The sequence below is a fragment of the Canis aureus genome, chromosome 16, assembly GCF_053574225.1.
Source record: "Canis aureus isolate CA01 chromosome 16, VMU_Caureus_v.1.0, whole genome shotgun sequence".
Classification (NCBI taxonomy): Eukaryota; Metazoa; Chordata; class Mammalia; order Carnivora; family Canidae; genus Canis; species Canis aureus.
Genome location: NC_135626.1, coordinates 4,362,628 through 4,388,817, shown reverse-complemented (window position 1 = coordinate 4,388,817; position 26,190 = coordinate 4,362,628). Strand labels below are relative to the sequence as shown.

The 26,190-nt window shown below is 51.2% G+C and overlaps 1 protein-coding gene across 2 annotated transcripts in view; it reads right to left on the bottom strand.

Annotated features, from left to right (window-relative positions):
* Positions 1-7,835: 7,835 nt before the first annotated feature.
* MVB12B (multivesicular body subunit 12B) overlaps positions 7,836-26,190 on the bottom strand; it is a 223,919-nt gene continuing 205,564 nt past the window's right edge. For both annotated transcript variants that reach the window (XM_077850703.1, XM_077850704.1), the window contains one exon: positions 7,836-11,539. In XM_077850703.1, coding sequence (XP_077706829.1) covers positions 11,453-11,539 — 87 coding nt within the window. In that variant the 3' untranslated portion in view covers positions 7,836-11,452. The remainder of the gene's footprint in view (positions 11,540-26,190) is intronic.

Sequence of the window (26,190 nt, the reverse complement as noted above, 5' to 3'; positions counted from 1 at the left end):
TGGTGTGAGAGTAAATTGCTATGACCATTTTATTTTTTAAAAAAAGATTTATTTATTTTAGAGCACATGACTAGGGAGAGGGGCAGAAGGAGAGAATCTCAAGCAGACTCCCCACTGGGTGAGGAGCCCGATGCAGGGGCTCCATCCCACCACCCATGAGATCATGGCTGGAGCTGAAACTAAGAATTGGACGCTTAACTAACTGAGCCACCCAGGCACCCCTTGCTACAACCATTTTAAAAGAACTATTTGGAAATGTTACCTAAACTGAATATATATGCCTCCTCTGTGATCCAGCAATTCTGCTCCTTATAGTTCTGATCTAACAGCGATGTGTGTGTGTGCATCTGCCAAAAGACATACGTGCTCAAAGTCTACAGCACTGCTCACAGTAGCTCCAAACTAGAAACAACTCAAAAGTCCACAGGCAGTAGGGTGGATAAATAAACCCTTATATTCACACTGTGGACTACAATCTGCTTATTCAGTTTTATGTTTTGTCTTTTCCAATTGTATGTGATTTTTAAAGAGCTATCATTTTGTTATAAATTTCTAATCCACCATATGATCAGTGATTTTTTTTTTAATTTTAAAGGTCATATTTATTTATTTATAGTTCAAGTGGGGGAAGGGCAGAGGGAGAGAGAATCTCAAGCTGACTCTGCGCTGAGTGCGGAGCCCCACAAGGGATCTCACGACCCTGAGATCATGACCTGAGTTGAAATCAAGGGTCGGATGCTTAACTGAGCCATGTAGGCACCCCAATCAGAGATGATTTTAGGTGTGCTGCTGATGCTTTGGAATTTATTGAGACTTCCCCAGTGGCTTAGCACATAATAAATTTTAAAAGGATATGAGAACTATGTTGGATCAAAAGTGCTGTGCTTCTTAATTAGGCAAATTACTCAAATCTTTAATCTGTCTGCTCATGTATATTTTTAAATTGAGGTACAGTTGCCATATAACATAGTAGTTTCAGGTGTACAACATGATTTGATACCTGTATATCTTGGGAAATGGTCACCACAATAAATATAGAGAACATCTGTCACCCATACATAGCAACAAAAATATTTTTTCTTGTGTTGAGGACTTTTAAGATCTATCCTCTTAGTAACTTTCAAATATGCAATACAGTATCATTAGCATCATTAGCAAAATGCAGTATCATTAGCTATAGTCACCATGGTATGTGTTATATCCCGATGACTTAACTATCTTACAGCTGCAAGTTTGTACCTTTTGACTTCTTTCACCCACTGCCTCCTACCACTGCCTCTAGCAACTGCCGACTTATACCCCGTATCTGTGAGCTTGTTTTTTTTTTTTTTTAAAGATTCTACATATAAATGAAATCATACAGTATTTGTCTTTCTCTGACTTCTTTCACTTAACACAAATGGAACTCAAGAGCATTGTGCTATCACAAATGGCAAGATTTTATTTTTGTAGTGGAATAATACTAAGTTGTGTGTGTATTATACCTATATAATCTTGTATATATATACATATATAATTTTGTGTGTGTGTATATATATTCACCACGTTGCACATCTGGTTTATCCATTCATCTACTGATGGACGCTTAGGTGGTTTCCACGTCTTGCCTATTGTAAATAATGCTGCAATAAGCAAAGGAGGTGCAGATATCTTTTTGAGTGTTTTGTTTCTTCAGATAAATACTCCAAGTGCAATTGATGGGCCCATACAGTAGTTCTATTATTAATTTTTAGGGAACCTCCATACTATTTTCCACAGTGGCTGCACCAATTTACATTCTCACCAATAGTACATGAGGGTTTTTCTACATGCCCTCTTGTACTTGTTATTTTTTGTCTTTTTTGATACTAGCCATTCTAACAGGTGTGAGGTGATATCTCCTCGTAGTTTTGATTTGCATTCCCCTGATGAGTGATGTTGAGCATCTTTTCACATGTCTGTTGGCCATCTGGATGTCTTCTTTAGGAAAATGTCTATTCAGCTCCTCTATTTTTAAATCAGATTTACTTTATCTTATTGCTATTGAGTTGTATGAGGTATGAGTTCCTTATATATTTGGGATATTAACACCTTATCAGATACATGACTAGCAAACATTTTCTCCCGTTCAGCAGGTTGCCTTTTTGTTTTGTTGATTTCTTCTGCTGTGCAGGAGCTTCTTCATGTACATAGTCCACTTGTATATTATTGTTACTTGGTGAGGCCTCTTCTTTTTGTTTTTTTATTTTTTTATTTTTATTTTTTAAATTTTTTTTTTGGTGAGGCCTCTTCTGATCTGCATTCAAACGCAAAAACGGCTATCATGGGTGCTTACTGCCTATGCTTTCTTTCTTTCTTTCTTTCTTTTTTTTTTTTTAAAGATTTTATTTATTCATGAGAGACACACAGAAAGAGAGAGGCAGAGACACATGCAGAGGGAGAAGCAGGCTCCTCACAGGGAGCCCCATGTGGGACTCAATCCCGGGACTCCAGGATCATGCCCTGGCCAAAGGCAGGCGCTAAACCACTGAGCCACCCAGGCATCCCCTGCCTATGCTTTCTTCTAGGAGTTTCATTGTTTCAGGACCTACATTTTTAAGTCTTTAATTCATTTTGAGTTAGTTTTTGTGTATGGTGTAAAAAAGTGTGTGTGGTATGAAGAAAGTCTAGTTTCATTCTTTTGCATTTGGCTGTCCAGTTTTCCCAAGACTGTTGAAGAGACTGTACATTCTCCATTGTATATTATTGGTCATTTGACCTAATTGACCATATATGCATGGGTTTATTTCTGAGCTCTGTATTGTGATCTGTTTATCTATGTATTTGTTTTATGCCAACATCGTATTGTTCTGATTACTATAGCTTTGTAATATAGTTTGAAACTGGGGAGCATGATACCTCCAACTTTGTTCTTTTTTTCCCCCCAAGATTGCTTTGGCTATTTGGGTCTTTTGTGGCTCCATACAAGTTTTAGAAGACTTTTTCTAGTTCTGTAAAAAATGTCAGTGGAGTTTTGATAGGGATTGCATGGAATCTGGAGATTGCTTTGAGAAGTACAGACATTTTAACAATATTCTTCTGATCCATGAACATGGAATATCTTTCCATTTATTTGTGCTGTCTTTGATTTCTTTCATCAGTGTCATATAATTTTCAGAGTACTTGTCTCTCACTTCTCTGTTTAAATTTATTCCTAGGTATTTTACTCTTTTTGATGTAATTTGCAAATGGGATTTCTTTCTTAATTTCTCTTTATGATAGCTCATTATTAATGTATAGAAATGCAACTGATTTTTTGTATATTGATTTTATATTCTTCAACTTTACTGAATTTATTAGCTCTAACAGTTTTATTAGCTCTAACAGTTTTTTGATGGAGTCTTTTGGGTTCTCTATCATATCATGTTGTCTGCAAATAATGACAACTTCTTCTTTCCCAATTTGGATGTATTTTGTTTCTTTTTATTGCCTAATTGCTCTGGCTAGGACTTCTGATACTATGTTGAATAAAAGTAGTGAGAGTGGGCATCCTTGTTAGGCTCCTGACCCTGAAAGCTCTTCACCATTGAGTATGTCAGCCCTGGGCTTGTCCTATAAAACCTTTATTATGTTATAGAGAATGTGTAGGAACATATAGGTACATTCCCTTTATATCCACTTTGTAAAGTGTTTTTTCTTTTTTATCATAAGTGGATGTTGAATTTTGTCAAATGCTTTTTCTGCATCTATTTTATCCTTTGTTAATGTGGTGTAGCATTGATTTGTGGATGTTGAACCATCTTTGCATTCCTAGAATAAATCCCACTTGATCAGGGTATGTGATCCTAGTAGTGCATTACTGAAATTGGTTTGCTAATATTTTGTTAAGGATTTTTGCATCTATGTTGACCTGGGATAGTGGTCTGTAATTTTCTTGTGGTGTCTTTGTCTGGTTTTGGTATCAAGGTCATGCTGGCCTCATATTTGCTCATGTTTTATCAATTTGGTTAGTTTCTAGGAGAGGTATAGTAAAATCTTCAAGTGCAATTGTTGACTTATCAGTTTCTTTTCCTCTCTGGCCTGTTAGTATTCAAGGCTGATGGACAGGGGAAGGCTGTTTTGAATCAGACTCTAATATTTCCAGTGTCATCCTTTCTCTTGAGGGGCTAGTTTTTTGTTATAATTAAACTCATGTTCTGAATGGTCTGTCAGTTCTTCCTTTGGTGTTGGTCAGTGTTTTGTCTTCTTTTTGGTGGACCAGATCTTCTGCGGTCTGTTTTTCTCCTGTGGGTTTATTCCTGGGGACTCCAAGCTTGATTGCTGGTAACACATAACTGGGGGATGTGGTGAAAGCCCAGAAGTCAGCTTGGTGGTTCCTAATCTCCGCTGTACACTGGCAGCACCCTGGGAGACTAAAGAAGACTGGCTCATGGATCCTCCTCCAGAGACTCTGATTTCATGGACTTAGGTGTGGTCTGGGCCCAGGAAGTTTTAAAAACTTTCTAGGTGGTTCTATCATGCAGTTAAGGTTATGAACCCTTATGCCCCTTCCAGAGAAGGACAAGGAGGGCAGGGGGGTTGGATGTGCCTTGGGTGTTCAGCCGTGCCAATGTCTACCTATGTGCTCTCCCCCTTCAGGAGATCCAGACCCTCATGGAAATGGCCAAGACCTCTTCTCAGCACCATTTTTCTTAAGACTCATGTCTTTGGTTGCCTCTACCTGGCCCAAGGTATGGGGAGAGGGGAGGAAAGGAGCTCAGGGGTCAGCTGAGCTGCTGTTGTTTTGGTGGTGAAAGGATGAAATGACCCACCCAGGGAAATGTGTGTGTGTGTGTGTGTGTGTGATGAATGAGTATAGCCAGCAGGTTGCTCCCCCCACGCCATCTCTCATCTGTGGCATTGGCTATCTTTCCCTCCAGTCTGCTATTTCCCAAAGCCAAGCCCCTCTTAGCTTTAGTGTTAGCTCCTATGATCCATTGATCATCTTCTTTCTTTTTCTGGCAGCCCTATAAATTGGGCATGAGGGGGAGAACCAGCAGCCTATGGCTGTTCATCTTCCTGCCACACATTCATCATGGATCTTCTTGAGTGCTGTGGCTTCAGAGGTTGCCCAGGTAAGGGTCAGGGTCCAGTTCTCACTCTGGTCTCTGGCCTCTTTGAGGCCAGTGTCAGGACTTGTCCAGAGAGGGCTGCTGCTGGTCATCACAGGCCCTGGGGAGGGGCGGGGGTGTCACAAGCCTCGAAACAAGTGCCACTGGGGCCCCTTGTTGGCTTGGGGGAGGGAATGTTAGCTTTGCCTCCAAGGGATCAGATGGGACATCACACAGGTGGTGTATAAGCAGACTCTTAGAGAATGAGCAGGACTTAACCCAGCAGAAAAATGAGGGAGAAGCATTCTAGGTAGAGGGAATAGCATATGCAAAGGCAAGGAAGTACAGAGTTTGAAGTATGCAGGATCACAAAGAATCCATCAGGGAGATTTGGAAGAGGTGAGGCTGGGACAGGAGGCAGGGTCAGACCGAGAACAGTGGTGTTAGGAAACCTGAGGGACCCTGATCTCGTTCTTAGGGTGAGGGGTGAAGCACTGTAAGTGGAGGAGCACCGTTAGGTGGCTGTGAGGAGGGTGGATGGGAGGGGGAAGACCCTTGAGGTGGTTGCAATGGTCAAGGGGCTGCTGCTGTAATCCAGGGGAAAAGTGTCAAGGGGCAGAATTGCAAAAGGAGCAGCAAGAAAAGGAGTGGCTGAGTTTGAGCGCAAATTTAGATGGGAGAACTGTCCAGCTGGAAATGGTGTGATCACAGACGGCTCCAGGTGGTGGCAGGGGCAACCCTGTAGGAGATGGTGGGCTTGGTTCAGGACAGGGAGTCAGGAGAAGGGGAGCAATCTGGGCTTGGGGGATGTACTGAGGTCAAAGTGTGACATCTGGGTGGCACCTCCCTCCCCCAGGGTAGTTCCTCCACTCCTCCCAGGTGGCTGATGGAGCTCAGGGAGATTGGCCTGTGACCAAGCTAGGTACAGTTAAAGCAGTGGGGAGGATGCAGAAAGGGAGGGAAAGGTCAGGGTAAGGGCTCAGGGAGCCCAGTCTTAGGGATGAGCCAAGGTGGCTAGGAAAAAATAGGCAGAAGCAGGGGGAGAAGTGGGAGAGACATGGTGGAGGGGATGTGGGGGGTAGAGTGGGACAGGCTAGCCTCTCAGCTCCACAAAGGGATGTTGGTGGTGTTGGGTCACAACTGAATTCCTAAGCTGGGTTCAGGCCCTATGTGTGGAAGGTGCTCTGATAGCAAGGTTGGAAGGGACAGATGGATGGAGAGATGGAAGGGAGGATGGATGCTCCTCCATTCCGCGGTCTTCTCCCCACGGCCCAGCTGCCGATGGAGTGCTTCTCTGTCTCCCCAGGAAGGGCTGTCACCCTCTCCTAACAGGCTTGCACTCCCCTATCAACAGGGAGATGCCCGTTGAGGCATCTGGACAGGCATCTGGAATGAATCTGGACCTGCTCCGGACACTCCCGGCTGGCGCAGGAGTCACCCGGCCCAGGCTGGCCAATCAGTGTATCCTGGGACTCTCACCTCTGGATCTTTTGAATGGAGACCTGAACTTGAGTGGCTGTGAGTGCACATGAGTGCGCGTGCCATGTGTGCTGGTGTAGAGAGTGCGCACGAGAGGGAGGACTGGAGTGTGAGAGGACTGGGAGCAGATGGCAGGTACAGCAGATGAGGCAGTGCAGGCGAGAACAGGAGAAACAGGTGTGTGGTCTGGCCACTAACCCCGCCCTGGCCTAAGCTGTTGTGAGTAGATTTTGGTTTCTTGCTGCCCAAAGGCCTGTGAGGTGCCTGCCCCTGCGGCCCTGGGGAATCCGTTTGTCTGCCTTCCCGCGTAGTACGTGAGGCCTCCTGCAAACAGACTCTGTGTCCTGGATGTGAAAGGCCACCATCTGTACTTCCCTGGTGACCCAGCACTAGGAGGGACTCCGTGCATGAGGTGGATGGCAGCACAGAGCCCTGGCCCTGAGGAAAGACCTGGCACATCACTCGGTTTCTGCTTATGCTAAGTGCTCTGCGAACATCCTCCTCCCATCTTCCCAGGGCAGGCCACTGGTAGTGTCCCCATTCTGCAGGTGTCAGGTGACCAGCTGAGGGCCAGTGGTCAGGAAGTGGCAGAGCCAGAATCTGAATCGAGCTCTTCGAACCCCATGTTCTGTTCTTTGTGGGTTTCTCATGGAATTCTCTGGGCTGCTTTTCCTTCCTCCTGAGAGAAGCCAGAGATTCGGGGTCCTGGGCTGGAGACACAGATGCTTTGGGGATTCTCATGGTCCTAATGAGAGCTGAGCTAAAGGTGGCCCCCTTCGGAGTCTGGCGTAAACAGCGCTCTTAGCAGTGACAGCTCAGACTGTGACGTCTAGCCCCAAAATGCGAAGGTCACCTCTAAAGGAGGCAAAGTGCTTTGATAATGGAGCCTGACTGATGGGCCCTGCAGGGAGCCCTGGGCCGCGTCCTGCGGCCCTTTGGTCTCTTCCCCGGCATTCAGCGTGGGGTCTTGCAAGCGGGTGAACAGTCGGGACAGGACGGAACCCAGGGGCAGAGCAGCCCAGGGCGCTGAGCCTGCACAGACAGGCGCCCCCAGCCGCACGTGAAAGCGCACCCCTGCAGTGCCCGTGGTCCCCGTGCTTTCCCGCAGCTGGGGTTTTCGCCTTCCAGGGCCATTCCAGAAGGCTGTTCCCGGAGAATGGCAGGGCTTTCCTTGCCTTTGAAGCCAGGCCTCTGTACTAACGGGGCAGCTTTCCGCCCGGAGGCCCCGGGAGAGCTGGAGGGGAGGCCGGAGGCCCGGTGTCCTCTGGGGGTGCCACCCGCTCGGGAGGGCGCCGCAGCCAGCCGGGCAAAGGTTAAAACAAACGTTTATTTAACAAATTATATTAAGACAGACAATCACACAGTGAGACTTCCCTTGGCCACATACGGGAGTCACCTCAAATAAATAGGGCCAGGACGGGGTTCCCAGGGCGAGGCCGCGGCAGCCTGACCGGCCCGGGGGTCCCACGGTGGCTCACGTGCCCGTGGCCGGGGACAGAGCCCGGTCGTGGTGGCGGCAGGCACTGCTGGGCCGCGTCCAGAGCAGCCAGGCACGAGGGGCCTCGTGGTCGCCCCGGGTGGTGGGCGCTGGCGGGGGGGCCGAGCTCTGCGGCCGCCCCCTGCCCTCGGGCCCCCCGGCTGTCGGGGCGGGGCGGGGCGGCTGGACCGTCGCCCCCTGAGCACCATGGCCCGCGCAGTGGCCGCACAATCGAGCACGCTGGAACCGCATGGCCCGGGACGCTGGCGAGTCTGTGACTGGGCTGGACACGACAAAGGTCGGGGCGAGGCGCGTGCTTACGCCGGGCCAGCTGGCACGGGGCTCCGGGGCGACGACACGCGCGTCCCGATCTTCTCTGCCGCTCGGCAGCCCCGTGCCCGTGGACGAGCCTCTGCCACTTCATTGGTAACGAGGAGCGTCTAATACCCACTTCTGGGTTATTTGCATTTTAAGGGGGAATAACGGGGGACGATGTGCTTCGAGTGCCGGCCTAGTGCCTGGTTTGGGACGCAGCTGTCCTTCTTGTCACCTGCCCCTGCTGTCTTCCTGGGCAGGGGGATGCCCGTGTCAGGGGCTCTCTGCTGCCAGCCGTGCAGCAGGACACCCAGCGAGAGAGGGGGGCCAGGGCAGGCTGGGAGGGGGTCTTCAGCTGCTCCCCACCCCCCTTACCAGGCTTCCCAGCTCTCCAAGTGGAGGCGAGCTGTGGCCCGTACCACATCCTGGACTTGGGGTAGGAAAAAGCCTTGATGCGAAGTTGCGAGTGAACCGCGTCCCACGGCTTCTCCCGATTACCACTGAGCCGTTCCAGGGCCTTTGGAGACACGCTGCATTTCCAGAGGGAAAGGACAACAGGGAAGCTGTGCTCTGGTTAGTCTTTTTTTTGGGGGGGGGGTGGAATGAAGGCCAGGCCGCCACCCGCCCTCCCCATGTGGTCCTGGGGTTGAACAAACACCTCTCCCAGGCATGAGCTAGGGGTCCGGGCTGTCCTGGGGTCTGCATGAGCCCCCACATGCACCCCCTTGCCTATGGTCACAAGGAAGGAGGGCGAGGAGCAGCCTCCAATCTACCACAGACACCAGCCTTCCCCCACCACGGTCACTGCCTAATTGCGGATCAGGGGACAATCGGTCACCATCACACGATACAGTGGAGGTGGCCGCAGCCTGCCCTAGCCCCTGCTGGCCTGTCTTCTTCCTGGTGGCCCCGCCTTGCTCTGGGTCCTCCCCTAACTGTGGGACAGGACAGTCTGGGGGCGGGGGGGGGGCTCGGGAGGGCGTACAGCTCCTCCTCTGTGGACAGCCTCCCTTCCTATCCCTGCCCCCCGCCTCCCCGCCCATGCACCCTGACTCAGGTCGCAAGTGCTCTCCCCAAAGATGTTTGGTTGTCAGTCAAGGGACAAGGGCCATCGGGCGCTACCTGCCAGATGATAATCTCAGTCAGGCCATGAGCAAGTGCCCAAACCAAGTGAACAGAAGTAATCAGAATTGCCCCTCTATGTTGGGCTTCGGGTCACACAGGTCACTTGGTTTTGGACCAGCCACCCATCCAAAAAGCAGCAGTAGACACAGGTTCTCTGGGCCCCACAGGGCTCCGATTCCCCAGAGACACAACTAGCTTGTGAGTGGTACAGGTGAGTGGGTACAGGTGAGACCCGTCCAACAGCTGTCTCCTCTCCTGGTGAAGCACCAGTCCCCAAGGTCCTCAGACGGACTGCTGGCTCCAGCCCATGACCCCCGGGCCCCAGGGATTCCACCAACTACCTGCCTTTTCCTACCCCTTTGCTGTGTGGAAGGCCTAGGAAGGCCAGCCCCACCCCCCACCCCAAAATGTCCTGTCTGGGCAAAGGTAGGGAGAGGTGACCGCTTCCCTAATGTGCAGAAATCAGGAGCTATCGAGTGAAGATCGTGGGGCAACCAAGGAGGAGAGTGGAGCTGCTGGAGATGGCGGGGCTCGTGAGGGTACATGAGGTATTTTTGCCCGCCCCGCCGCTTAGCTGGCAGCCACCCTCCTCGTGGCGTTGGCCCGATCTGCCCCAGGCACCATGGGGAGGCAGGGTCCGTGCCTGGCTGTGGCTCTCTTGGGCTCCCTTTGTGGTGGGGGACCCTCGCTGCTCTCCATGCCTCCCCCCCCACCCTCCAGACACAGTCAAGCCTCAAGTCCAAAGCTCCCACCATCTGGGGACCCCCAAGAGGGGAGGTGCCAACATTCTGTGGAATTAAGACCACTCTCGAAAGCTAGACCAGGCAGGCCCCTGGGTGAGGGCCTGAGCCCCCAGGGAGGGCTGCAGCCCTGTTCTCGTGGCAAACACGCCTGGAGCTGAACCTGGCAGCCAGCATCGTGAGAAGTACCAGTACGTCCACTGGCTGGTCGTGGTACAAATGTCCATGCTGGCCCCAGTTTGGTGACCTGGCTCATGTGGACTTTTAAAACAACTGTGCTGTTAGCAGAACCCAGTGAGACACAGCCTGGCTCTGAGAAGCCGACGACCACATGCCCATGTCCCTCTGGGGCTGGGCACTGGCCAAGAGTCTTCACCTGTGGCCCAGAGTGGGCCCATCCCTGGGTCAGGGCACCGGCCGAGGCAGCTGGGGTGGCAGTTGGCACGTGGGCATGGCAGAGATGAGCCCTTTGGGAGGGATGGGGATGTGTGGTGGCTGAGCACAATGTCCCGGGCAGCACAACTCCCCTCCAAGCAAGCACCAGGTCCCTCTGCCTTCTTGCCCAGAAGGCAAGTCCTCTGTGTGGGCAGCCGGGCGGCTGCTCCCCGACCCCAGCATGTCCAGTGTGTGAATCGGGGGAGAAGTCTGAGGGATGGCCACCAGTGAGGTGGGGACCCAGGCTCAGGGCTCCTGGGGGACCACAGGCTTCTTCCTCCCGTATGTCCTCTGGGTCGCCTTGAAACGCTCAGGGCGCTTGCTGCTGTTGGTGTGGGGGACTTGCTTCACAGCAGCCCCTGTATGGGGCACTCAGTGAGTCCTGGAGGGTGCTGTGCAAAGCGGTCACCCGCCTTGGGTCCTCCAGGAGGAACCGGATAGCTAGAGGCAGGCCACAGTCAGGAGGGAAGGGAGCCGGTAGCATCGCTGGGCAGCTCCAACAATTGTGCAGGGCCCTCAGGGGTGACTCCCGTGCTGAGTAGGGTTGTCTGTAGGAGGGGTGGTCATCACACAGACACGTTAGGAGCTGCTGGTCACTACAGCAAACACAGATTAGTCGAGATTATGAACAGTATCCCCGGGGAGGCCGGGGTGTCACGTCAGGCAAGCCGATGGCCGAAGAGGTAACAGCTCAGCTGCCCAGAGTCTCCCAGATGAACCCCACCGTGGGGCAGTAAGAAGGGGTGGGCAGGAGGGACCGGGCAAGGGAGGGGCGCTCAGTAGTCTGGGCAGCTGCGTCTTCTCCCCACGGGGACAGGGTGGTGGCTGGCCCCTCAGGACTGGGGGATCTGCTGACACCGAGTGGGGCTGGGTGGGAGCCGGGCCGCAGCGCTCTGCTCCGTGCGGAAGCTGTACTCATACTGTAGGAGGGAGGGGACAGAGAAGCGTGGTCAGTGCATGAGGACAGCAGAGAAAACCATCCCAAGGCCTCAGGCCGAGCCCGCAGCGGCCCCTGTGCCACCTCACTGAGCGTGCTCACGCAGACACGGTGCCCTCTGGGCACACACGTGCGGTGCGGGGTGTGTGTACAGGTGCACCTCTGCTGCTGCAGGCGGCAGGCCAGTTTGTGATGATGGATGCTATGTGCCGTCCTTGCTTGTTTTCCTTGAGGGGGACTGCAGTGCTCAAAGCCACCGGGTGACCATGGGCCAAGCTGCCTGCCAGGAGTGGGGTCATGTACATGGTGAAGGACAGCTCTGGACTTCCATCCCACACCTGACCTGAGGCCAGCCACAGCCACCAGGCCCAGGGGACCCTCTGACTCTGTGTTTCCTGCCGTACCCTGCGCATGCGTACACCTTCCTCTGAGTTCCCAGAGCCGCTCCCTGAAGTGGGTGTGACAGTCTTCCTTAACTGACAGTGGCCCCAGGCTTCGGGAGGCAGCACCCCACGAGCCCACCTTACCTGGGCCAGGGAGGTACCTGGAGGGGCATGCCTGTCCCCTGTCCCACCTTCAGTAAGACTGAAGCTTACCTGACCCTAGGTCACTGTGTAAAGGTAGGTTTGGAGTCTGATGGAAATTCAGAGAGGCGGGTACCTCTGTTGGGGAAGGGGGAGTGCACCTGCCTCTCAGAAGGCCGGGTGCGATGGCACCGCCGGAGTGTGGAGTGGGGTGGGGGGAGCAGCCTGGTCCAGCATCTGCCAGAGCTGCCAGGTGGTCCTAGGGGTTTAGGAATGAGGAGCTTAGATGAGGTCAGGGGTGGGTTAACATTAAAAAAAATATATATATATATATATATCTCAGGACTTTTAGCAGTAGAATGGCCCTAATAGCCAAGGGAATTTTAAAAAAGAAAACTATAGCTGGGGGCATCACAATGCCAGATTTCAGGTTGTCCTACAAAGCTGTGGTCATCAAGACAGTGTGGTCCTGGCACAAAACAGACACATCGATCAATGGAACAGAATAGAGAATCCAGAAGTGGACCCTCAACTTTATGGTCAACTAATATTCGATAAAGGAGGAAAGACTATCCATTGGAAGAAAGACAGTCTCTTCAATAAATGGTGCTGGGAAAATTGGACATCCACATGCAGAAGAATGAAACTAGACCACTCTCTTGCACCAGACACAAAGATAAACTCAAAATGGATGAAAGATCTAAATGTGAGACAAGATTCCATCAAAATCCTAGAGGAGAACACAGGCAACACCCTTTTTGAACTTGGCCACAGTAACTTCTTGCAAGATTCATCCACGAATGCAAAAGAAACAAAAGCAAAAATGAACTACTGGGACTTCATCAGATAAAGGGCTAGTTTCCAAGATCTATAAAGAACTTATTAAACTCAACACCCAAGAAACAATCCAATCCTGAAATGGGCAAAAGACATGAAGTAAAATCTCACAGAGGAAGACATAGACATGGCCAACAAGCACATGAGAAAATGCTCCGCATCACTTGCCATCAGGGAAATACAAATCCAAACCACAATGAGATCCCACCTCACACCAGTGAGAATGGGGAACATTAACAAGGCAGGAAGCCACACATGTTGGAGAGGATGTGGAGAAAGGGGAACCCTCTTGCACTGTTGGTGGGAATGTGACCTGGTGCAGCCACTCTGGAAAACTGTGTGGAGGTTCCTCAAAGAGTTAAAAATAGACCTGCCCTACGACCCAGCAATTGTACTGTTGGGGATTTACCCCAAAGATACAGATGCAGGGAAACGCCGGGACACCTGCACCCCGATGTTTCTAGCAGCAACATCCACAATAGCCAAACTGTGGAAGGAGCCTCGGTGTCCATCGAAAGATGATGGATAAAGAAGATGTGGTCTATGTCTACAATGGAATATTCCTCAGCCATTAGAAACGACAAATACCCACTATTTGCTTCAACGTGGATGGAACTGGAGGGTATTATGCTGAGTGAAGTCAGTCAGTCGGAGAAGGACAAACATCATGTGGTCTCATTCATTCGGGGAATATAAATAATAGTGAAAGGGAATAAAGAGGAAAGGAGAGAAAATGAGTGGGAAATATCAGAAAGGGAGACAGAACATGGAAGACTAACTCTGGGAAATGAACTAGGGGAGGTGGAAGGGGAGGTGGGCGGGGGGTGGAGGTGACTGGGTGGTGGGCACTGAGGTGGGCACTTGATGGGATGAGCACTGGGTGTTGTTCTGTATGTTAGCAAATTGAACACCAATAAAAAAATATTATTTAAAAAAAATCCTAAAAAAAAAAAGGGCTCCTCCATGTAAAGTAGAACCACGTGGAACTGCCCTGGTTAAACTTGGCCACCAGCTGAAGCTATTTCCTCAGGGATGTGGTGGTGGTGGAGGAGGCTGATAGGAAGCCCGGCCTGCCTGCTCCCCCCAACCCCGAAGGGAGCTGCCTGCAGCAGGAGAACAGCTAAGAGTGGAGGGCTTCAGGGGTCAGCCAGGAATGAGGGGCAGCAGCAGACCTCGGAGAGGTTTTTTTCCCTTGAGCAGAAATGGTGAAGAGGCAGCCAAGAGACCACCACTGCCCAGCATGTGTCCTCAGTCGCCCCTGCCCGAGGGCCCCACAGCGCTGACGCAGGACAGGCAGACACAGATCTGGGCCAGCCCCGTCCCATGGCCTTTTGTGTGAACAAAAGGAGCAAATAGCCTCAAGTGACCCCTGAGCCCAGAGCCAAAGGGCCCGGCAATGCAGATATGACTGTGGTCCCTACAGACACTGCCACCAGAAGGGCAGGAGGGAAGGACTTGACTTTGGAGGGTGACCTCAGGCAGGTCTTCGCCCTTCCCTGATCCTCTGTGAACTCCTCCTTGATCCTCCGTGAACTCCTCTCGGAAGTGGGGCTATGTTAAGAGATGACAAGTGTCAGCGAGGATGTGGGGAAAAGGGAACCCTTGTGCCCTGTTGGGAACCCAGCTGCTGTGGAATGTGGTATGGAGGATCCTCCAAAAATTAAAACTAGAACTCTCCTAGGACTCAGCAATTCCTCTTCTGGGTATTTATCTGAAGAAAACAAGAACGCTAACTCAGAAAGCTACCTGCCACCCCCATGTTCGCTGCAGTGTTGTCTGCAACAGCCAAGACCTGGGAGTCCATTAGGGCTCTGATGCCCGGTGAAGGGATAAGGAAGACGTGGCGTAGAGATACAGTGCGATCTTATTCAGCCATTGAAAAATCAAAATCTCGCCATTTGCAACTGCGTGGATGGATGGTGAAGGCATTTTGTGAAGGTGAAATAAGTCTGAGAAAGACAAACACCCACGTGACCTCACTTATATGTGGAGTCTAAAAAACCCCTATAGTTAAAGAGAACAGACTGGGGGTTGCCAGGGGAGGGGCTCTGGATGGGTGAAGGGGGTCGAAAGGTAAACATTCCAGTTGTAGAGTCGTGGGGATGTAATGTACAGCAGGTGACCACAGCTAACGCTACGTTGCATGTTTGGAAGTTGCTAAGAGTAAATCTTAAAGGTTAAAAATTTTGTAACCATGGTGACAGATGTTAACTAGACATCGTGATCATTTTGCGATACGGACAAATATGAATTCGTTATGTTGTACACCTGAAACTAATGTTACATGTCAATTATACTTCAGTAATAAAGGGTCACAGGGGTCACAGTCTCCACTCCCAGGGCTGGCTGTGAGGGTGGGGTGAGCGACAGCACACGAAGGGCCTGCACATCGCCAGCACCAGGCGAGCACTCGCTGCACTTTTCTTGTCTACTTGGGAAAATCTATCAAGGCGGCTCCCAACCTGCTCCCTTTCCGCTCCCAGGGGCCACGGCTGGGCCCCCGCTCCGGGAGGCCGGTCCAGGGGAGCATCCCTAGAGGCGGCGGCCTTCAGGCCAAATCTGAGCCGATACCGCCACCTGGTGGCTGCTCGGGCGCATCACGGCAGGAAAGGTTCCTCCGCTCCATCAGCACCCGCCAAGCGCACCCAAGCGCACCTGCCAAGCGCACCCTGGGCGGCGCACGAGGGCAGGGGCAGGGGCAGGCCGCCACCATTAATCCAAACGAGCAACACAGGAGGCAAGGGTAGGCTGGGGGGTGGAACGTGAGTGCATTTCTGCTGGTGGCTCAGGGGCAACTGCCTGGCTGAGGCGATAGGGAACCAGGGGTAAAAGGTTGGGAACTGGAAGCATCTGGGGAAGGCTAGCTGGAGTGATGGATGGAGAGAAGCTTCAGGAGGAGCGCGCAGGGTCAGAGAGTGGAGGACCTGGAGATGTGAGCCAGGGAGGGCAGCTGGCTGGAGTGGAACCACCTCGTGGCCTCAGCGGGGACCGTTCTAGGAGAACGGAGTGGGGTGGTGCGGCCGCCCCTCGGGTGGGGAGAGGAGGCACAAGGGAAAGAGAGGTAGCAGGCGGACCCACCCCTAACGCACAGAGTCCCTGGAGGTCGTGGTAAGATGCAGATTTGGACTCAGAAGGTGGGATGGGGCTCAAGAATTTGCATTTTCAAGCACCTCCCGGGCACATTGCTGCTGCTGCTCAGAAGGCCGATTCAGACCATTCTGTGGCCCAACCGGTGGGATGTGGGTGGGAGTGGGCAGAGGGCTAGAGGCATGAGGGCTGGGGGCAGCTGTGCATTGGAGGGGGTTTGGGGGCTTTACCCTGGCTGCTCTCAGGCTGGGCCTGAGAGATCCTGCCTAGGGCAGCAGACAGAAGGCCCCTCTCCAATGGAGCTGCAAGAAGTCCCGAGTGCACACACTGCCTCTTCCGGACACACAGCCTGAGCCCAGTCCTCCCTCTGCCCCCGCCCCCTGCACCGCACCCCCCCATGGCCAGGACTCTTGGCGTGGGGCACAGATTGCAGTCCCCCCCCCCCCCCCCCGCCCACCCTTGGGAGCTTTCCCTTTTTAGGTTATCTTGGCTGCAGAAAAGCACTACTCCCCACCCCCCCCACCTCTTGTTTTCTCTAACTCCCCAAATGAAATTTCAACATATGTCCCCAGACATAATCCCCCTTAGGCTGCGGATAACCCTTCCCACAGACACTGTCTTCTGCCCGGGATTGCCGGCCCCAAAGTGTTTGCCCAAGAGACTAGGGCCGCTTCTGGAAGGCCTTTCACTCCCTTGGGCAAACAGCGAGTACCTTTGAAGGTGGATTTGGGCCCGGATCTGTTTACTCAAGACATTAGTCTCCTGCATAAGGAAAACCTGCACTCGCGTACAAACAGCAAATCCTTTTTGAATTAAAAAAATTTTCAATTAAAAAGCATTTGGGTTCGCAGAGCCTGGCCCAGCGGAGCGGTCTGGGCCATGGCGCCCTCTGGTGGACACTAGCCTTCACAGCAGCCGGGCCTGGCGGTCTCTCCAGGAGATGTCACCGTCAGGGGTTATGCCTGGGGCTGTCCCTCCAGCCCAGAGACCCTGCGACTGACACATCGGGCCTCTCTAGCTCTGGGGTATGAGCTCCCACACGACTGTTGTCCTGGTAAGGGCGACATGTGGACCTTAGCTTCCAGCTGCACTGTGGTCGCTTGGACTCTGCCTGACTGGTTAGAAGGGGGCAATCAAACCCTCCTCCACTCACAGACACCGGAGACAATTTGCATGAAAGACCCAGCCCTCCTTATGCACCAGAATCAGGGTTTTTAACCAAGCCACTGGGGCCCTGGCTGGGGTGGGGTGGTTCTGGCTCACCTGGCGGGGCAACAGTTTTCAAAACGCCCAGGAGATCTTATTGGTTTGGTGAGTGAGAAGCACTGTCTGAAAACTTTAACCAAACAGAACACAGATGGTCCTAGATTTACCACATTTCGACTTTAGAACAGTGCAAAAGCGACAAACGTTCAGTAGAAACCAGACCTCAGATTTTGCATTTGATACTGTCTTGTGAGGCTCAGCAGCCGCAGCCCCCGGGCCGCCATGTGACTGTGAGCATCAACAACCGACATGCTGACAGCCCTACTGGCCCCATCCGACCATCCTGTTTTTCCCTTTCAGTACAGTCTTCAGTACATTACATGAGATAGTCGGCATTTTATTATAAAATAGGCTTTGTCTTAGATGTTCCTGCTCAGTGGGCTACTGTACGTGTTCTGGGAGTTTAAGGCAGGCCAGGCTAGGCTATGATGTTCGGTTAAGTTAGGTGTATATTAAATGCATTTTTAATTTACAGTGTTTTCAACTCATGGTGGATTTCTTGGGAAGTAACCCCACTGTAAGTTGAGGAAGGTCTGCAGAGGGGGGAAAAAGGCCAAGCATATACCCTCCCTCCCTGGATCTGGTAATGATCAGATCAGGGACTCCGGAGGAGAAAGGGCAGTAAGGGATTATTTCCAGCACCCAAGTTTTACAGACATGGAAGCTGAGCCCTGGGGCAGGATCAGACGTCCCAAAGGTCTGGAGGGAGCCAGGGCAAAGCTGGACTAGGCCCACTGTGGTCCCAGGGGTGGGGGGCAGTCAGTGTCAGGAGAGAGTCTGCACCCACCTCTCATGCAGGTGCAGCTCAGAGGTGGGGGCAGACAGATGTGAGCCAATGAGTCGACCTAAGTTGGCCCTGCGGTGGATCATGGAAGAACCTGGAAAGCTGTCAAGAGCAGGCCTACAGGGGCCAGGCTGGGTGAGAATAGATGGAGGAGAAGTAAAGGGGCCAAGGTTTAGGTCCACAAGAAGTCTGGTTCAGGGGTGTACTGACACTGAAGGGTGGGCTTTGGCCATCAGGAGGGTCTTCCAGGCAGACAGATGGGCCTGGCCCCATACAGTTAGGAAGGTAGGTGAGGTTCCTAATGGCCCTGCCTTCCCCAGAGCCTGCCCCCTCAAGCCTGCCCTGCACTGGCTCTAGTTCCCCACAGCCCCAGCTGTGGCCTGGGCTCTGCTTATCAGCTGCGCTTTAACCTGTTCCGGAATTTCAGCTGTGGGAAGCCTCCACTCCTCCCTGGAGGGCTCCATGTCCTCCCTCTCGGTGTGCAGAAGCCTGGCTGCTGGAACTCGGCCCCTGGGGAAGAAGAGCCAGTGCCACTGCAAGAAGCGGCCACAGAAGGACCTCACCTCCCCAGAGGGCAGCCTCATCTGTGCACCTGGAGAGGCCTGTCTGCTGATTTGAATACACCCCCCCCCTTAAGCTCCCGAAGGGGGGACTGAAGACTAACGCCTCATTGGACAAGCTAAGACTGGTGACACTTTGTGATCTGAGGCTTCTTACTCCCCCCACCCCTGGGGAGTCCTTGTTTCATACTTGGATTGTGGTTCCACAGAGATATCTGAAAAATTGGGTGAATGGAGGGAGTGCTGGGGTCCAGATGAGCATGTAGAAGTGCTTTACCTGGAGGAGGTCTGTCCACATGCACATGGGGGCTCAGGGGAGTGACGGCGAATGCCAGGGGTGCCCTTCCCATTCCACAGGAGGATCTAGAACACCCCATAGCTGGGGGGTACAGGCCTGGAGCTCTACAGCCCATGACCCCAGTGGTCCCTAGTAAGGTGAGGTGGCTCCTGCTAGGACCAAATCTGTACAACCCGTGAAGCTGGTGTTGCTGTCTTTCCACTACAGGTGAGCACACCAGGGCTGTGAGAGGCTGAGCAGCTTTCTGATGCCACCAGGGGTCAGAGGACACGTCTTTAATGCCACAGTCAGATAGGGATGCTCTCATTTCACACAACTGCACAGAGCACTTGGCACGGCTCCTGCAAGCCCTCAGGGAAGCCACGTTGATTTCCATTCTGGCTTTCCCACTGGATTCCTGGGCTCGAATCTGAGAGAAGTAACCCCCAGTCGGGGCCCTGAGCCCCACCTAGGTCCACTGCTGGGCCTTTTGCTGAAGACCCACCTGCTCCAGCAGGAACCATGTCTGTCTGGGCACCGTACCTGGCTTCGAAAGCAACTGCTCAGTTCATGACATTCATAGCCTTCTGCTGGCTCAGTCCCTGTATCCTTCCACTCCCAGGGGCATCCAGGCCCTTTCGGGGATCCTCAGCACCCAGCTCTAAGCCTGGAATTCCCAGGACGAGATGGCGACCCCTACTAGCTGCCCTGTAGGGTCTGCCTCCTGGGCTCAGTGCCAGGAGAGCCCCCTACTGTCAGGGCACCCTCAGCTCACAAAGCACCTCCAGCTAGGACCCGGACTGAAGAGCATCCAAGAGCTTCTGGGATGGTGGAGTGACTCCTGCATCCCTGGTCCACCCTGTGGCAGAGCCCCAGGCCCTCCCCCCACCGCCTCCGCTCCTCTGGACTGAGGTTTGAATGGGTTCTGCAAATACCTTTCCCCATGCCATGGCTTGTGGATCTTTCCTCCCTCCCTGCCCAGCACCGAGTCCTAAATGGGCCTGGGCCAAATCTTTGTGCCTTTCCAGATGCTGTTCTCCTTAGAACACTTTCTCCCTTGGATGGATAAAACCTTACTGTCCTTAAAGGCCCAGCTAAAGGGGCACTTTTTCTGGGATATGTTCCCTCCTCCCCTGGGGAGAATTCATCACAACCCCCTCCACAACATTTCACATATCCTAAGTGCGTGGTCAGGACGGGCCGTGGCCACTTCTGTAGCTCCAGAGCCTGGTGGAGGCTGTGGCCTAGAATGGATGGATGGATGATGGGTGGACAGACAGATGGACAAGTGGGTGGATGGATAGATGGAGGGATGGACAGATGGGGTGTATGAGTGGGTGGATGGACGGATGGATGGGTGGACGGACAGTGCAGGAGAGAGAACACTGGGCACAGCTCAGCACAAAGGAGAGAGGGCAGCCAGTTTAAGGGCTACATTCTGGAGCAGGTGGTAGGTGATTCTGATTTTCAGTCCTCTGTGGCAGCAGCATTCAGTTCAGCCCTGTGTTTTCCGACATCTCACAGCCTTTGAGGCATGATGGTGGGATGAGTCCTATTGTGTGGTATTTAACTCAGCATGAGCTAACTCACAGTCCTGAGCCCAGTGCATGTCCACATCACCCCTGTGAATGCAAGATTATGAGTCTGAGTGCACTGTGTATCTCCAGACACAGCTGGGTGTTCACACCTTGTTGACCTGTGGGGTGTTTAAAAATAAACACTGAAAAGTTGAGAGATTGCATAAAATGCCAACATTTTCCAGCTTTTCCAGAAAAAAATAGGAGGCTATGGCAATTCTGGATGTTCATTCCTGCGTCTGGAGACTACTTCCTTTAGAGAACATGTGCTTTCCCATTTGCCACACTCCCCACCGTTCCCTAGAAACTGTCCAACCAGGCAGCATCAACTGCCGTGTTATCACCACAACTGTATTTTGTGAGTGTGTGGGGCAGTGGGAACTGTGTAAGCAAGAAAGTGAAATATTCCTGTATCCATGACTATCAAAAGTAGGAAAACAGAAGACAGAGTGAGAAGGTCGTGCAATTTTAAGGAAAATGGGGAACGGCACATTTCGTGGTGGAACTGAAGATGGCTGGGTGGCTGCTGAGGACAGGGGTGTCCTGTTGTCCTTGGCCTCTCCCTCGCTGTGCCCCCAGCTTGCCTGCTCTGCTGTGGGCATGGCTGCCATCCCCATGTCTCCAAGCAGCCGTGGGGGCTTCCCCTTCATTGGGTCAGCATTTTAGAGCTCACCTGAATATTACCCCTCCCCCCCCCCAAAAAATGGATATGTGTATTTTCCCTCTCTGAGCCTCTCTGTAGGAAATATGGGAACCACCACCACTTTCTGGCGCTGGAGAACGAGGAGCGTGGTCGCTCTGGGAAAGCGTGCTTCCTTATTCTTTTTCATCCTTATGCTTTTTCCCTATGTGAGAGGCAGCCTTCTAAGAGTTTAGCTTGGGGAGGTATTACTTTAAAACTTGGGGTGAGAGTTCCCAAAACATGAGGAGGGAAAAATCCTTTCATGAAGAACTTGTGGAGGACCACGTATTTATTTATCTTGACTTCGGTCTGTGGGAGTGAGTGTATGACTCATGATGGCAACCAGGGCAGGTGATTCTGCCGCCAAACATCACCTCTGCCTCGGCTTTATTTCCACCTGCTCAGCCTGCTTCTCTCATTTCTATTATGAATGCCCTGGGCTGCTGTGGGAGCAGGCTGGGGGGTGGCCGCCACTGGGGTGATGCTGCTGCTGGGGGGACACTGCTGCCTGCAGAACCAAAGGGGCAGTGGGGGGCTTGGAGACTCTCAGAATTAGGAAGTCTTAATATAATCTAGCATATTAATAGGCCCATGGAGAAAATATATGATCATCTCAATAGATGATTAAAAGGCATTTATCAAAAGCCACCATCCATTCCTGATAAAAAAAAACATTTAGAAAAATAGAAACGGATGGCTAATTCTTTTGCAGGATAAAGAGAGAGAGAGGTCTATATATAACAACCCAAGACACGGTATTATGGGTTAATGTTGAAATTAGAAACTTCTAGTAATGCACAGGTAAGACAAGGAGGCTCTGTGGCTGGAAAGCGCCAGGCAAGGTGGCGGGCAGAGGCAGTGGGAGAAGGGACAGACTCCAGATAGGAGGCCCCGTCAGGGTTTGCAGATGACATAACTGCCTGCCAGGGACACCAAAGCAAAGCAACTGAGAAAAACACCAGAAAAACAGTAACAGAAATAGGTGAAGAGCTTGATATAAAATCACTTGATATATAATTACTCAGTCTACCCTGCTCAGTGACAGAACAAACCTCCAGATGGAGACTCTTCACCTAAATGACACAACAGCTCCTCTGTTAACCTATGTAGTCACTGCAGTTACAGTAAACACCTAGTGGGGATGCCTGGGTGGCTCAGTCAGTTAAGCATCTGCCTTCGGCTCAGGTCATGATCCCAGGGTCCTCGGATTGAACCTGTGTCAGGCTCCCTGCTCAGCGGGGAGTCTGCTTCTCCCTCTTCATGCCCCCCTGCTTGTGCTCTCTTGCTCGCTCACTTTCAAATAAATAAATAAAATCTTTAAAAAAAAAAACAACCCATCTAGAACAGAGCTTTTGGAACCCTCTTCCAAAAAAAGGTTCTAAAGTGAAGCTGGAGGAATAATCATGTGAATATAATTAGAAAAACTGGGGGTTATAAAGAAAGAACTCTGTTGTATATTAAAGCTTATTATAAAGCTATAGGATTCCAAACAGTGTGGCAATAATATAAAAAGAGCAGAGAAGAACAGAGTCAAGAGAAATGTCCACGGATCCGCTTACATAGGAGAACAATATGGTAAAGACAGCACTTGAAGTTCACTGAAGAAAGTAATCAGTGTTAAGAAAACTGGCTAATGCTCTAGGAGAAAATAAGGCTTCTACCTTCAGATGGATTAAGTAGTTGAAAAGAATATTAATATATTAAAATATGAAAGAATATAAGAAAACGGGACTGATTATTTGTACGAACTTCTGACACAAAGCCCCAAATAAATAAAATGTTAAAACGTAAAGACAAAGGAGTCCATGAAAAAATGAAAACAATTGTATAGCAGGACACATCATTAACAGGAATAAAAGCCACTGGTTAAAGTGTTCTTTAGCCTGCGACGGGGAGAACGTTGTTATAAAGACCATAAAGCATTCTTAAAAACACATGAAAAAAATCATGAACTATGCCAACGGAAAAAAAAAAAAAACATGGCAAAGGGCCCAAACAGAAGAGATTTACAAAATAAATACAAGTGGTTGATAATCATACGAAAGAATGTTCTTCAGATGCTGGTGATGCTCGGGCCACAGCGAGAACGTGGGAAGCCAGGGCCCCTCGTACACTATGGGGGGCAGCGGGGAGGTCTCAGTGTCCGCGCCCTTTTTGGAAGGCAGAACCCAAAATGGGTCATATATATTCTTCTAAAGACAGACCCCGGGGAGCAAAGACACGTGTACAAGGAAATCTACTGCGGCTGTGTAATAGCAAATCATTGGAAACAACTCAAAAGTCAATCAATAGTGGACTGCTTATATAAATTCTGGCATAATCATAAAAGGGAAGTACGTGTAGTCATTAAAAAGAATGAGGCAGGTCCGTGCGACATGCTGCAGAAGGTTGTGGAAGTGAACAGCACGGCAAGAGCCAGCTAACGCCTACACGTGTGCAGGCGTCCACTCTTCACATGTTTCGGCGACATCTGAAGTCTGATAAACACGTGCAACCTTCGAACTCAAGGGGAAAACGCTAAATTTTAAATAGCCGATTCTGATGGGCAGGGCAGCTGGTTCAGATGATAAAACTGCCCGAGAGACCCGCTACGATTTACAGGGGAGGGAACTAATCTTGTCTGTGGTCATACTCCTGAGGGGTCCTGCAGTGCTGGTCCCCAGGCCACAGCCCAGATTTCAAGAGAAGCCTTACACTCCTCCTGGGCCTTCAGAAAGGGCATCCCTGAGACTAAGTCATTAGGTTTCTTTGTTTGGGGCGGGGATGATCTCCACCGAGTGTGTAAGGATTGCGGTGGCAGCTCGGTGCCTCTGCGCAATATAAAAGAGGGGCGCATGATAGGTTAACATCGATATTTTAGCCAACGTTTATTTAATAGATAAATTAGGCAAGTGTCTTTCCCCAGACGTATCCGCTTCCTGACTGAAGAACAAAAAGGATTCTAGGTGGTGAAAACGGTCAACCTGGGCGGAGAGAAGGCTGCCGATTCCCGTTGCAGTGTGAGGCCTGACCACTAGATGGTGCAAAGGGACCACGAATTTTGCGACCTCTCCCTCCACAAAATTCTTTAACGTTAATAAGCACAATGAAAGCTTTCCAGAAGTAGAAAGAATGAACAATTGTGCTGGGACATGAACATTCTGCTTTTATAAGGTTGGGACTCTGCCACTTCATTACTGATACAAAAATCTTCCGCTTCACTTTCTTCCCGCATATGCAGGTCCCAAGTCTACTCTCATCTCCTGCATCTGAAGGGGCCCAGAAGCCCTGCAAAGTGCTTGTCCAAAAGTTGAATTTGAATTTTTTTTTTTTTTACCTTGCACTGCCAAATGTGTTTCCATTAATTTCACCTCAATGTCGTGACGTAAATGCTAGTGGAATCGGCCCCAAGCTAAATAAGCAATAAGCCCCATTTTTCAACACACAAACACATAAAGATGTCAGCTCAAACTGTTTACTAATTAACACTTAAAAAGACACAAATTAGATATGCGTGGCTAAGAGCAATTATAATCAAGACGAATTTCTCTAGTCATTTGGGAACTGAGAAAAATGCCTAATTGCTGGAACCAATGTTTTAAAAACTGAAATCACGCCAGTTAGCAAATATGTTCATTTAAAGAACATTCCACGTGACTACACTCTTGAGGATTGACTACAAACATGAGAACAAGGAAAATATTTAGGTATAAAATTAAAATTTTAAGCTCTCTTAGATTTATAACTTCTTCATTAAATATGTCTGCAAACAGCAGCCCATAAAAACCTGTAGCAATTAAGTGGTTAAATGAACTGCCTCCCTTGTCAATTTTAAGGGAGTGATTAATATTAGATCGTCCCTTTACTAATTAGACTCTCCCGTGTCTTTCAGCTTTAAAGTCGGGTGAAAATGGAGGCTGTGTCCTACCAGGAAGCACGGTGGGCTAATGATGCTCCCCCTGCCAGGCTGAGCTTTCAGCGTGGCACCCACAGAAGGCAGGGCGAGCATGTGGTTTCCTGGGGGAGGCCGCGGCAGGTGGGGAGATGGCTTTGTCCCGAGATGGAAGGGGAAGGCGCTAGGAGGCTGGGGCCGCTTCATCACAGGCATCGTTGGCTCCGGGTGTTAACAGCTTGCAGGGTGCTAGGTGCATGCGGCGTGAGATCCACAATCAAGGCCGCTGTCTCTTGGCCATTATTCCTTGAGATGAGGGACAGGGACGGTGAGACGGGGCAGGTGGGGCGGTGGGCGGGGAGGAGGGAGAAACAGTCGTGGCAAAGGGCACAGGGACACCGGAATGATTTTAGCAGCTGCAGCCTGGGCTGTGGAGTGGGGGGCTCCCACCCTGGCTGTGACGGGGAATTCATCAGAGGGAGAAACGGGGCAACTGCTTACAAGGGAAATCAAGAGCAGCAGAGACGGAGAATATTTATATGCCCATCTCCTCACTCCGAGGGAAGGCGCTTCATCACAGGGGTCGGCTGCAAAATTACACTTTTCCTGACTCTTGGACGGAGAGAACCTTTTGTTTGGGCAGTGGGGAGGCAATGAGGGTTTCACCGGGACACGGTCCCCGGGGTCACCACCAGGCTGTGGGGGAAGGGCAGGGGCCAGAGAGCCTCCCCATCACTCCCGAGGCCCAGGGGAGGTGAGGAAACTCACTTTCTCACACCTCGGGCACGTTTTTGCGGCAGAGGCCCTGCTCCGAGCCCGGACGGACGCGGGTGGCACGGACAAGGGCTGCGGGAGGGCAGGCCGGGCCGGAAGGAGGCTGCCATCGCCACGAGAGTGACAGCATTCAAGGGGGGGAATTTCTTTATTAGCCACAGCTTTGCTTATTTTCAACCCCCACACCCTAGAGTATTTCTCAGTTGTGAGAGGTTTCACGTTTGTCAAGAATCTATTCCCTCTGCAATCTGCTCAATGGCAGGCAGAGAGATGTTGATCACAACCTTAAAACAGGACCTTCCTTGGGGGTCTTTCAAGAAACTTAACCAAGTGCCACACGCCATAGCTTCTGGGGGGATTGCCGTGAAGGCAGGGGCAGCAGCTGCCAGGAGGAG